General features: G+C 40.3%; 1 protein-coding gene across 1 annotated transcript in view; it reads left to right on the top strand.

The window, feature by feature from the left end:
- herc4 (HECT and RLD domain containing E3 ubiquitin protein ligase 4) overlaps positions 1–13531 on the top strand; it is a 106859-nt gene that overhangs the window by 70130 nt on the left and 23198 nt on the right. The window contains exons 13-18 of the mRNA XM_078223650.1: positions 2354–2543; positions 3127–3299; positions 3435–3554; positions 4689–4787; positions 8248–8415; positions 10742–10885. Of these exons, the coding sequence (XP_078079776.1) occupies positions 2354–2543; positions 3127–3299; positions 3435–3554; positions 4689–4787; positions 8248–8415; positions 10742–10885 (894 nt within the window). The remainder of the gene's footprint in view (positions 1–2353; positions 2544–3126; positions 3300–3434; positions 3555–4688; positions 4788–8247; positions 8416–10741; positions 10886–13531) is intronic.

The following is a 13531-nucleotide window of genomic DNA, read 5'->3' as shown; positions in this document are numbered from 1 at the left end:
CAGTGTGTCCAAGAGTGTTTCTTGAGGCAATATGTAGATAGTCCAGATCAGGAAGGGGCTACCTTCGACCTGGTTCTGGGAAATGAGCCTGGATAGGTGATTGATGTCTCAGTGGAGACCATTTTGGGGACAGTGATCACATACTATAAGTTTCAAGATACTTGTAGAAAAGGATAGAAGTAGTCCCAGAGTGAAAATACTAAACGGGGAAGGCTAACTACGACAGGAGCTAGGGAATGTAGACTGGCGGTAGCTGTTTGAGGGTAAATCCACATCCGATATATGGAAGTCTCTTAAAAGTCAGTTGTTAACAATTCAGGACAAGTGTGTCCCTGTAAAAATGAAGGATAAAGGTGGCAAGATTCAAGAACCCTGGATGACGAGAGATTGTGAGCTTAGTGAAAAAGAAGAAGGCATACATGCAATTCAGGAAATTGAAAACGAATAAGGCTCTTGAGAAGTACAAAGATAACAGGAAAGAGCTTAAACAGGGACAAGGCCATGAAATGTCCTTGGCAGACAGGATTAAGGAGAATCCCAAGGCTTTTTATGCCTATATAAGGAGGAAGAGGGTAGCTAAGGTAAGGGTTGGTGCACTCCAGGACAGTGGAGGGAATTTGTGTTTGGAGCCAGATGAGGTGTTTAACTCGTATTTTGCATCAGTATTCACAAAGGAGAAGGATGTGATGGATGGTGAGTATAGAAAGGAGGATGTTGACATTCTAGGACATGTTGAGATAAAAGGAGGTGGTATTGGAGGTTTTGAAAAACATTAAAGTGGACAAGTCCCCAGGGCCAGAGAGTGTCTATCCCAGAATACTAAGAGACGAAGGAAGAAATTGTTGAGGCCTTGGCCGAAATCTTTGTATCCTCTTTAGCGACGGGTGAGGTACCAGAGGATTGGGGAGTAGCTAACATTGTTCCTCTGTTTAAGAAGGGCAGAAGAGACAATCTGGGAAATTACAGGCCTGTGAGCCTTGCATCAATGGTGGGGAAATTATTGGAGAAGATTCTTAGGGACAGGATGTACTCACATCTGGAAGAGAATAAGCCTATTAGCGATTGTGAAGGGGAGATTGTGTCTCACAAACTTGATTGAGTTCTTTGAGGAAGTGACAAAAAAAACTTGACCAGAGCAGTGAATTGTATATATGGGGGCAATTCTCCCATTCCACTGCGCTAATGTGGATGCAGATAAGAGTTTCAATATATTAGCATCAGTCTTTGCACAGAGTGTGACCAAAAACATTGGGGAGGGCGGGACGAGAAAAGTGGGGAGGGACTGGAATAGACCACTAAACTAACTCAACAAAGCAGGCAGTAGGTGGTTCTGAGCCAAGAAAAGGCTGGATGACAGTGCAGACCGGCCATTTCTGTGTGGAAGATGGAAAGGAAGTCCAATATCTGAGAGCCAGAGGGGGCTTAGAAATTCAGTGTGAGTAGGTAGTTTGGTGTTTACAAGCAGTTCTTGCCAATAGTTAACTTGCAATGTTCTCCAAGGAGGCTGACAGTGGCTATTGTGGGAGTGGCAATATGTTCCAAACTGCCCCAAGAATATTAGCAATGTATAAGCTGTCCGGACCAACATTGTCCTGTTAACCTTCGGCCTGCTCTCGGATATCAGATTCTTAATTGGATATCAATGGGTATATAAATCTATAATCTTTTGTCTTTGGGCGGCATGGTGGCACAGTGGTTAGCACTGCTGCCTCACAGTGCCAGGGACCCAGGTTAAATTTCCGGCTTTGGGTCACTGTGTGGAGTTTGCATGTTCTCCCCAAGTCTGCGTGGGTTTCCTCCGGGTGCTCCGGTTTCCTCCCACAGTCTGAAAAATGTGCGGGTTAGATGCTTTGGCCATGCTAAATTCTCTCCATGTACCCTCTGTGATGGGATTTTCACAGTAACTTCGTTGCAGTGGAAATGTAAGCCTACTTGTGACACTAATAGATAAACTTTAAACTTAATCTCAATCTAATTGGCGTTTGCTGGCAAAGCTTTTAATATTCTGGCTTTTGTGAGAGGTCACTTGAAGGGAAATGGAGTGGAACAGAGATTCTCCTGATGAACGTTTAACTGGGTTAATGAAATTCCACCATTATAAGAATTGCTGTTCTAGGCTAATGAAGCAAAAGCATTTTGTTAAATAGTAATCATCTTTGGTCAGAATAAATGTTTGCAGCATCTTTTTGTATTTAGTCTTTGCTGGAGTGGTTCTCTTGTTAATCTGACTGATTTCTGTGAACTTTTAAATGAAGAATTCAAATAAAGATTTATAATCAAGTCTTTGTGTTCTCACAAGTGGAGGTTGTTGCTGCTTCTGACTGTTAACCAATATCTCTTGGTTTATCTCTAGATAGCAGCTAGTGTGGAAAAAAATCTGATCCCAAAACTTTCCAATTCCCCACCTGATGTAGAGGCCTTGAGGATCTATGTTACTCTGCCAGAGTGCCCACCCATGAATGATGTCAACAACTATGCAACATTAGCCATTCCATTTGGAATGGCTATTGTGAAACTTGAAAAAATGCCACTGAAAGTACTCGGTAAATATATTTTGTAAAGCATTGATACTTTAAAAACATTAATTAAATATCTAGGACAAGAATTACATGAGTTATCGTGGAAATGTTTGCTTCATCTTTAAATAAAGGGTCTAGTTTTGTTGTTGGTCACGTAGAAATACGGATGTCATTGCTACTGAACAAGTATTTGTACTAGTATGGCACTGTCATGGCCTTTTCTAAAAGTTATGTTTTATTTAACCATGATAGTGGATAAATGGATGTATATCTAATCAAAAGTAATTGAAAGTGCAGGTTTGAGAATTCCAAAACCCTTACCTCTCAAATGTGAAGCAACAGCTTTCTAAGCTGTTTCTAAGACCTAATGGTGTACACTCGTTGCACCCTGTCCACTAGTTCTGTTCACTTCATTCTAGTATATTTCTGGCCTAAACTGTTGCATAATATGCCTTTAGATAACATAAAAAAATGGTAGCAGCATTCTTTCAAAATGAATGTGACTGGGAGCTTGAAAATTAGTACTTTCGAACTTAAATAGCTGGTACAGCATACATTTTACTTCGTATTGCAAAATCATTTACAAATCCTGAATCATTAACCATAGAAAATTGGTGGGCTACGTTTGAACCTGCGTTCTTTCAGAAGATTGTGGAACTTTATAAGGATGTTGTAGTATTCCTTCTGAAACTAACCAAGGTTGGAATGGCGAACTCTGAGCGAAGGACATGGAATAATTTTCTGAAAACTGCCCTGGAGGTTTTGGCAATTCTGCATAGGGTGAGTTTGTGTCAAACTGCAAATGCAAATTCTTGACATTTGATTCTGTGCATGCAGTAATGGCTGTCTAAACTCATTTTAAAATCAGTGTTCTTTGAATTTCTATTTCCGCATGGTTACAATTTATTACTGTAGGTAAATGAGAAAGCTGGACAGATAATTCAGTATGACAAATTCTACATCCATGAAGTACAAGATCTCATAGACATCAGGAGTGACTATGTAAATTGGATTCAACATCAAGTATATGGAGTTGTAAGTAAATGTTTCTAATGGCTATATTTAATGAACTCTGAAAAATTGCAGTTGATTGGGCTTTCTGTGATTTGCAACATCCCTTTGCTGGGGCAGTAATTCTGCGGTCCTGCACCGGCCATGGCCATCCTCTTAGGAAGCTCAGATCGGAGGTGGGGCTACCAAATGAATTACCCCTTATATTTTTGTGGGACCTGTAGTTAAAAAGCCTAATTGGAAGTGGAACATTACAAATGTATAGCTACCTAACTATACAACCCTATAGCAGTATCAGTAAGTGTCTCTTTATATGTTCATCCCCTGTATATACACTGTATATAATCTTTATTTTTACAATTAATACACTGACTATCGGGGTTTTGTGCATTTGTGACCATGGCTCCATGCCTGTCGCACTTTTTAATCTTCTGCCTCACCATCAGTGACAGAACCTTTAGCTGTCCCATTCCTACTCTTTTAGACTGGTTCTCCCCACATGACCTAACATATGTTTCCATTCATAATGGAGAAGTTTTACTTTCAATGCAAGGTAGTTTCTGATGTGGTAAGCATAGGAGAATTATAGAACTTTAGGCACTTGCTGCTTTTTAATCACTTCATACCATTCTAAAGTGCTTCACAGCCAATAAAGTGCTTTTGAAGTGTAGTCACTGGGATAATGTAGGGAAATAACAGTTAGTTTGCATACCATAAGTTCCACAAACTAGGACGAGTTATGTGACCGAATACTTGGATTTTGTAGTGATCAATAAATGAATGTTGACAAGGGCACTGCCCTACTCTTCAAATAATACTATAGGATCTTTTGGATCTTTTAATATCTCTTGGGAAAGGTGGCATCTTTGGAACTACGGCAATCCATTGCTACCAAAGCAACTAGATGCTCATTTATTTTGTATGTGCGTCTTTAAAGGAGAATGGGAATTCTGGTAAATATTGATCCTTCAGCAAACGCAATAATGGAACAAATGATCAAGCTTGGCACTTCCTGCCTGTTGTCCATGTTCAGTACATTTATTTGCGGATCTCAAATCTACCTTTTAGACTCCATTTCAACTTGTGTTTGATTAACATTTAAGAATGGAAATGTCTTCACTCGATGTGATGCAAACTTTTTTTTAAAATTATTTTTAGATGCCAGATATGCCGATTACAATTTGTACGTATCCGTTTGTATTTGATGCCCAAGCAAAAACAACACTCTTACAGACAGATGCCATCTTACAAATGCAGGTGAGAACATTTCCTGTTGATTTGACACAGTTCATCAAAACCATTAATATGGTAATAGGTCAGAAATTTTTTTAAAAGCCCTTTTTTGATAGCTTTTAATTTATTCAAAAACAAAAGACTGCAGAAACCTGAAACAAAAGTACTGGGAATAATTGGCAAATTGGCGCAGCGTCTGTGGAAAGAAGCAGTTAACTTTCTATTGCTGACTTTTCATCTGAATTTCCTATTTAATTTTGTGTTATCAGTTTTTGTTAGTTTTAAGCCAGCAATAGCTTATTTTAAATACAATGACAACAACATGCAAGGAAACCTTTAACTAAATATTGATTTTAAAAAATGAAACATGTTGCAAATTTAAAATATCAGGTTGCTGTTTCGCTGGTATCATCAGCTTTCTTTGAAAAGCATCTATACCCTCCACCAATCTGAGTTTAAAATAATTGACTGAAGAAGAGTCATATTAGACTCAAAATGTTAACTCTGTTTCTCTCTGCACAAATACTGCCTGATAGGGAGAATTTTTCTAGCATTTTCAGATTTCCAGCATCAGCAGCATTTTGCTTTTTTTACAATATGCAGACCTTGCTTTAGACTTTTCTCGAGGCCTTAATACATCGGAAAGTAGAAGAGTGAACTCTATTCTTAGTGCAGGAGGCCCTTACCAAATGGTCAAGTTGCAGAAATATTTGCCTGAACCAAGTATGACAGTGAATTGATCAGTAACATTGACAAAAATAATTCCCTAAACATTGTTTGAATCAAATTCTTTGTTGGTCGCCTGTCGAGAAGACCTTGAAATTCCGTTCACATATTGCTAATATTGGTGACAAGCAAGTCCAGATATCCGATGACCCGTCCAGTCAGAGAATTAACCCTTTATTACAGCAACAGATCCAGTTGCCTCAATAACTGATATAAGAGTTGAAAATATCGTCAAGCTAGTTATTCATGATTATGAAATGCAAGTATTGCCCTCGGTATTCTATACACGCATTGGCTTGATTTATTTTTGTTACATACAAGCACAGAAATGTATTGTAGCGGAGACTAATGTTGAAGCATTTTTAAAACAGTGAATTTTCTATGATCTTCATTCTCTTTTGCAGAATACAGTTAATTTACCTTGGCTCTGAGATTAATAGTAATGGACTTCTATTCACATGTGCCAAATGGATAACTAGTTCCATCAATCTTGCATAAGATTTTGGTTTCACTGGTGAAATTAAACTGAAATTTTATTTACTTTGTGCATTCATTAAAAGGAAGTATCAGATATTTGATGTGTGTAGGTCTTGCCACCTTTTATGCAGCAAGGACTGAAAATTGTTAGCTTAGATATTTGTCTGTTTGGACTCAAGACTTTAAACAAATATTAGTGAACTTGTGAGCTGTTGAGTGCCTATATTCTTTGCTCACGATGGCATCAAACTGCTAGGAGCAATTCCAGCTTCAACTTAATGTTCAGTGACATTACCATTGCTGAATCCCCTGACATCAACATCCTGGGGCTATCGTTGACCAGACATTGAACTGGACCAGCCATATAAATACTGTGGCTGCAAGAGCAGGTCAGAAACTGGGAATTCTGTGATCTGTCACCTCTAACTCCCAAGCATGTCCACTACGTATTAGTCACAAATGAGTGTGATGGAACACTTGCCACTTGCCTTACAACAGCAGTTGAGTAGTTCGACACCATTCGGGGAAAAAGCAGCCTGCTTGATTGGCACCCCATCCACCTTAAAATTCATTCTCTCCACCAACTACGCACAATGGCAGCAGTGTATACCATCTACAAGATGTACTGCAACAGCTGACCAAGCATCCTTTAACAGCACCTTCCAAACCCCCAACCAGAATGACAAGGCAGCAGGCACATGGGAATGCCACCATCTGCAAGTTCTCCAAGTTATTTACCATCCTGTCGCCAGATCAAAATCTGGAATTCCAGGATGTGTGCAGACCTTCACCGTACAGACTGCAGTGGTTCAAGAACGGTCTCTTGTGGCAGCATGACTCTTAACAAGTCAGCTCACCACCAACACCTGAGGGACAATTGGAGATGGGCAGTAAATGCTGGCTTTGCCAGTGGCATTTGCATCTGAGTTTCATAGCACAGAAAGGGCCTCTCTGGCCCATCATGTCTATGCCAGCCATGGCAAAGATAGACAGATTTTTGGTCAGTAAAGAAACTAAGGGTTATGGTGAGCGGGCCGGCAAGTGGAGCTGAGTCCACGAAAAGATCAGCCATGATCTTACTGAGTGGCGGAGCAGGCTCGAGGGGCCAATTGGCCTTCTCCTGCTCTTAGTTCTTATGTTCTTCTGCAACACCTATCTATTCTAATCCCATTTTCCAGCACTTGATCTGTAGCATTGTATGCTGTGGTGTTTTAAGTGCTCATTTAAAGGCTTCTTATATGTTGAGAGATGTCCTTTCAGGCAGAGAGTTCCAGATTCCCACCACCCTCTGGGTGAAAAGGTTTTTCCTCAATTCCCCTCAAAATCTCCTGCCCCTTAGCTTAAACCTATGCCCCCTGGTTATTGACCCCTCTATTCAGGGGAAAGGTTCCTTCCCATCTGTATCCCTCATAAATTTGTATACCTCGATCAGGTCTCCCCTTAGCCTCCTCTTTAAGGAAACTACCCAGTCTATCCAGCCTCTCTTCATAGGTGAAACTCTCCAGCCCAGGCAACATCCTGGTGAATCTCCTCTGCACCCTCTCTAGTGCAATCAGAGCCTTACATCATGAATAAGTTTAAAAATGAAGGGATCTGAGATACTGTGTTTAGGTATTTTTAAAAATTCATTCAGTGGATGTGGGCATCGCTGGCATTTAATTACCTTGAAAAGGCATTGGCGAGCTGCCGCCTTGGATACAACTGAGTGGCCTGCTATGCCATTTTAGAGGGAAGTTTAGAGGCAACCACATGAACACTATGTGTTTTTATTCGTTTATAAGTTGCTGGCTCAGCCAGCACATCTTGTCGTTGAGAAGGTTTTGCAGGGACATCTACAGTGGTTGCTTATACTTAAAATGAGAAAGAAAATCTGTCTACCCAAAAATGGAATTTCTTAAGGATGAAGTGGCCTAGGTGAGTTTATCTTTGGATTGTCAAGTATATTCTATCTGTATGTGAGGTAGATTTTACTCCGGACCATATCTAAAGGCAGGTAAGCTGTACAAAAATGTTAAAGGTTATTTAGCACTCAGTTGTTTAATTAATTGCTAAAAATGCAATGTTCAGTGTTGACAGTGGAAAATAGGAACTGTGTTATGAAATTGTCTCTTGTTGCCATGAAATAAGTATTTAATCTTCTGGTGCATTTAAATTTCAAGAATGCACCATCTTTTTCATAGTATTATTCTTGATTTTTCTGGTAAATCTTCCACCTTTAACTTATGCTAATGTTTTAAAAATACCATGAAGATACTGACCACTAACTTTTCCTGTTTTCCAGTTGGCAATGGACCAGGCACACAGACAAAACTTTTCATCCTTTTTCATGCCTGTGGTTGATACAGTTAACCCTTGCCTTGTGCTGATTGTACGAAGGGGGCACATTGTTGAAGACACTGTGGAAGTATTGAGGAAAAGCAAGAATGTAGACTTCAAGAAACCATTGAAGGTAGTTTTGTCTGTAAATAGTAATCTAAATGGGCCCTATAAACAATCTTTTTAAATGTATTAGGTTCCTGTGTTTAAACATGTTTGTAATATTCCCTAACTTTCCATATCCAAATTATCCTTGCTTGTCCTGAAGAATTTGTGTTCCAATGAATATATCAGTGTCATTCTTCATTGACCCTTCAATAAAAGTTGAGTGAGTCCTTTCCCTGCTTGACAGTATAGCCCAGATTATCAAGCCAACAGTCTCTCGGGAAAGACCATATTCAAACAAGCCAGGATTTGGAATTTAATCTCTTAATTTTAGAGCTGTACTACTTTATCTGAATGCAACAGAGACTACTGTGCTCAAGTGGGGCTCCTGAGCTACACCAGGTGTGCCTTAAAACATAGACCACCACGACGCAAACCATTGTCTGACAAGATGGAAGACAGGCGGCCAACGATGTTTTGATCTGGAATGCACTACCTGAAAGGGTAGTGGAAGCGGATATCATGTCTTACAAAAGGGAATATTTGTAGTTTTATTGTGATGGAGCAGGACATTGGGACTAATTGGATAACTCTTTCTAAGAGCAAACTGGCTTAGTAACAGGACACAAAGTGTGGTGGTAGAAGGCTGTCTGACTGGAGGCTGGTGTCCAGTGGCATATCACAAGGTTCAATGCAGGTTCTCTTATTGTTTGTTATATACATAAATTATATAGATGATAATGTGGGGGGAATGATAAATAAGTTTGCAGATGACATCAAGATTGGTAGGGTGGTTAATAGTGAAGAAAAAGGTCGTGAGTTACAGGAAGATATAGATGGATTGGCCAGGTGGGCAGAGCAGTGGCAGATAGTATTTAACCATGATAAGTGTGAGGTGACGCACTTTGGAAGTAGTAACAAGACAAGGGAGTATTTAATGAATGGCAGGACACTAGGAAGCTCAAAGGAACATATGGATATTGTGGTACTCATTCACAGACCCCTGAAGGCGGCAGAGCAAGTGAATAGGGTAGTTATGGTAGGGTAGTTAGGGTAGGCATATGGGACACTTGCTTTTATCAGTCATGGCATAGAATATAAGAGCAAGGAGGTCATGTTGGAGCTGTATACAGCATTAGTTAGGCCACAACTGGGAGTACTGTGTGTGGTTCTGATCACATTATAGGAAGGATGTGATTGCACTAGAGGAGGTACAGATGAGATTCACCACGATGTTGCCTGGGGTGGAGCATTTGAGCTATAAGGAGAGACTGGATAGGCTTAGATTGTTTTCTCCCGGGCAGAGGGGGGACATGATTGAGGTGTATAAGATTGAGGGGTATAGGCTGAATCAATATTAAGCAGCTCTTAGCTGAATGTCCCACACCCAAAGACAGCAGGTGCATGGGCATACCATCACCTGCACATCATACACCATCCTGACATGAATATATATTGGCATTTTGTTGCTGGATCGATATCCTAAACTTCCTTAACAATCAGGATTGTTGGAGTACTTACACCACATGACAGCAGCAGTTCAATCAGGCAGTGTGCCACCACCCCAACCTTCTGGTGCTGGACTAACTGTTCCTCACTGCTCATAGATCTCAATCCACTAACTGTTCCTCACTGCTCATAGTTCTCAAGAATCCACTAAAGAGCTAAAGTCCTCATAGGTCACTGCCTTCAACACAAATTTTGTAAAACCTAGGGCACCCCTCCTCATTGATGCCAAAATCTCAGAAACACCCTACTCCTCACTCAGAATGCCAGTGCAACTAGACCCATTCTCTTGCATTGCTGTCCAAGTACACACTACTTTTTAGTGCATCTTGCATATCATTGTTATGTATGCATAACCTTAAATGATAAAGAATACAAACTCGATACATGTATCAAGTACACTCATGATTTTTGTATAGCATTGGAAAGAAATAAAGAGCTTAATCTTTAAAGCGTTGGTAAAGTTCCCAGGATGCCATGTATGAACATTGGAATTTGATTGCTATAACTCAGTAGCCTGGTATCTTGTCCTCCATAATATAACACCTTTATAAAAGTGGATTCTCTAGACCTCAGGAGATGTGCTATATTTATTTGTATACATATACATGAATTACTGCTGAGTCTGAAGGGAAGTTTGGTGATAACCAGGAGTTTTAAGTGACAACAAATGTCCTGAGTACAGAAGTAGTTGAAAAACATTCCATTGCTGGAGAGAAATGTATTTTTTTTATAATGGAGATATTTTTCCATTTTGATAATATTGCCACATGTCTACCATCAAGTGATAACTTCTGAAGTATTTTCAGAGATTCTGGATAAGATATGCTGCATCTTTTCACACTTAGGTCATTTTTGTTGGAGAAGAAGCTGTGGATGCTGGTGGTGTTCGGAAGGAGTTTTTCCTCTTGATTATGAGAGACTTATTAGATCCTAAATATGGCATGTTTCGGTACTATGAGGAATCTAGACTCATCTGGTTTTCATTTCAGGTATGGAAGTTAAAATCAATTGTGGTGTAATACCTTTACCCCTCACTCCAAATGGGTTCCACACACTTAACCATTTGGTTAAGAATCTCCAAGACACCTATGCTAATTTCCATCAGCTCAGAATGCAACAACTTTGCAGTACATAAACTGTAAACTTAACAGATGTCAGTTAGTGACTACACTAAGATTATATAGCTACACACACTCATGTCTTAAAAGGCTATAGGCAGCCAGTCCCCTGATTAGAATTGGAAAGTCTCCAGACAATTAATATTGAAATAGTAGAAGCATTATTGGCATATCTATTTCTGTTCATCCCATCACTCTGGGGGGAAAAAGTCTACATGGTTCTACAAACTTGTTAGCCCATCCTGCTTTATTACATGTGAAAGACCCACCACCCCCTCATTCTTTTCATAATTTCAGGTGGTTACTGTCACCTCCATCCATTAGTCCGGTCGGTCTGTGTGTTGATCACTCTTGTAGAACAATTTCCTAACAAATCCTAAATAGATCCTCTTACAGAATGAACCATTTTTCTATCACAATTTTCATTGCCATTTACTATCTTGTCTAACTCTAAGATCACTTATTGCTTCCTTTCAAGGCTAAAAAGCCCAAGTTCCTCCAGTCTTTATTTCTCTCACCTCTGAATTGGATACAGTACAGTCTGACAGGAACAGTGACATTCTGAGGATGATTTCCTCTGACTTGTATTCTACTGTTTTCGCAATATAGTTCAACCTTCTCTTTGCTTTTTTATTGCTATGAAGCAGTTGGCCATGGTGAGTATTGAGTGCTAAAGAGCCCTAGATCTCTTTCATCATCATCCTGACTGCATTTGCCCCATCATTATCTATAATACTCTACACTAATCTATACTAAATCTATTGTACCATTGTTCTCCCCAATTACATTAATTACTGAGTGTTAGCTATATCTCGCTATTAACACACTGATCTTGTCAGAAATCATGGGTACAGACCCACTGCGGAGACTTGAGCAAATACTCTCAGCTGACACTTGAGGGAGTGCTGCACTGTTGGAAGTGTCATCTTTTGAATGAGGTGGATATAAAAGATCTCAGCACTTTTCAGAGAAGAACTAGGGAGTTATCACAGTGCCCTGGGCAACAAAAAAGTCCCGCAATCAGCATCATTGAAATAGATTATTTGATCATTATCTCACCCCTGACTGAAATCTTGCTGAGTGCAAATTGGCTGCTATTACCCTACATTAGAAAGCAACAGCGCTTCAAGAGAACTTCATTAGTTGCAACAAGCTTTGGGAGAGCACAAGATTGTGAAACCTGTTATATGAGTAAAGGTGTTTTCTTACATATAGAGTCATAGAGGTTTACAGCATGGAAACAGGCCCTTTGGCCCAATTTGTCCATGCTGCCCTTTTTTTTAAACCCCTAAGCTAATCCCAATTTGGCCCATATCCCTCTATACCCATCGTACCCATGTAACTATCTAAATGCTTTTTAAAAGACAAAATTGTACCCGCCTCTACTACTACCTCTGGCAGCTTGTTCCAGACACTCACCACCCTCTGTGTGGAAAAAATTGCCCCTCTGGACACTTTTGTATCTCTCCCCTCTCACCTTAAACCTATGCCCTCTAGTTTTAGACTCCCCTATCTTTGGGAAAAGATATTGACTATCTAGCTGATATGTGCCCCTCATTATTTTATAGACCTCTATAAGATCACCCCTCAGCCTCCTACGCTCCAGAGAAAAAAGTCCCAGTCTATTCAGCCTCTCCTTATAACTCAATCCATCAAGTCCCGGTAGCATCCTAGTAAATCTTTTCTGCACTCTTTCTAGTTTAATAATATCCTTTCTATAATAGGGTGACCAGAATTGCACACAGTATTCCAAGTGTGGCCGTACCAATGTCTTGTACAACTTCAACAAGATGTCCCAACTCCTGTATTCAACCTTTTCCAATTCAGTTTATTTTCTGAGCTTCCTTTCTTCTCTACAAAGTCCCTGTTCTGATGTTCCCACTCTAAGAACATAAGAACATAAGAAATAGGAGCAGGAGTAGGCCATCTAGCCCCTCGAGCCTGCCCCGCCATTCAATAAGATCATGGCTGATCTGACGTGGATCAGTACCACTTACCCGCCTGATCCCCATAACCCTTAATTCCCTTACCGATCAGGAATCCATCCATCCGCGCTTTAAACATATTCAGCGAGGTAGCCTCCACCACCTCAGTGGGCAGAGAATTCCAGAGATTCACCACCCTCTGGGAGAAGAAGTTCCTCCTCAACTCTGTCTTAAACCGACCCCCCTTTATTTTGAGGCTGTGTCCTCTAGTTTTAACTTCCTTACTAAGTGGAAAGAATCTCTCCGCCTCCACCCTATCCAGCCCCCGCATTATCTTATAAGTCTCCATAAGATCCCCCCTCATCCTTCTAAACTTCAACGAGTACAAACCCAATCTCCTCAGCCTCTCCTCATAATCCAAACCCCTCATCTCCGGTATCAACCTGGTGAACCTTCTCTGCACTCCCTCCAATGCCAATATATCCTTCCTCATATAAGGGGACCAATACTGCACACAGTATTCCAGCTGCGGCCTCACCAATGCCCTGTACAGGTGCATCAAGACATCCCTGCTTTTATATTCTATCCCCTT

Source organism: Mustelus asterias, chromosome 11, assembly GCF_964213995.1.
Source record: "Mustelus asterias chromosome 11, sMusAst1.hap1.1, whole genome shotgun sequence".
Taxonomy (NCBI): Eukaryota; Metazoa; Chordata; class Chondrichthyes; order Carcharhiniformes; family Triakidae; genus Mustelus; species Mustelus asterias.
Note: the sequence above shows the minus strand (reverse complement) of the source record. Positions and strands in the feature narration are given on the sequence as shown.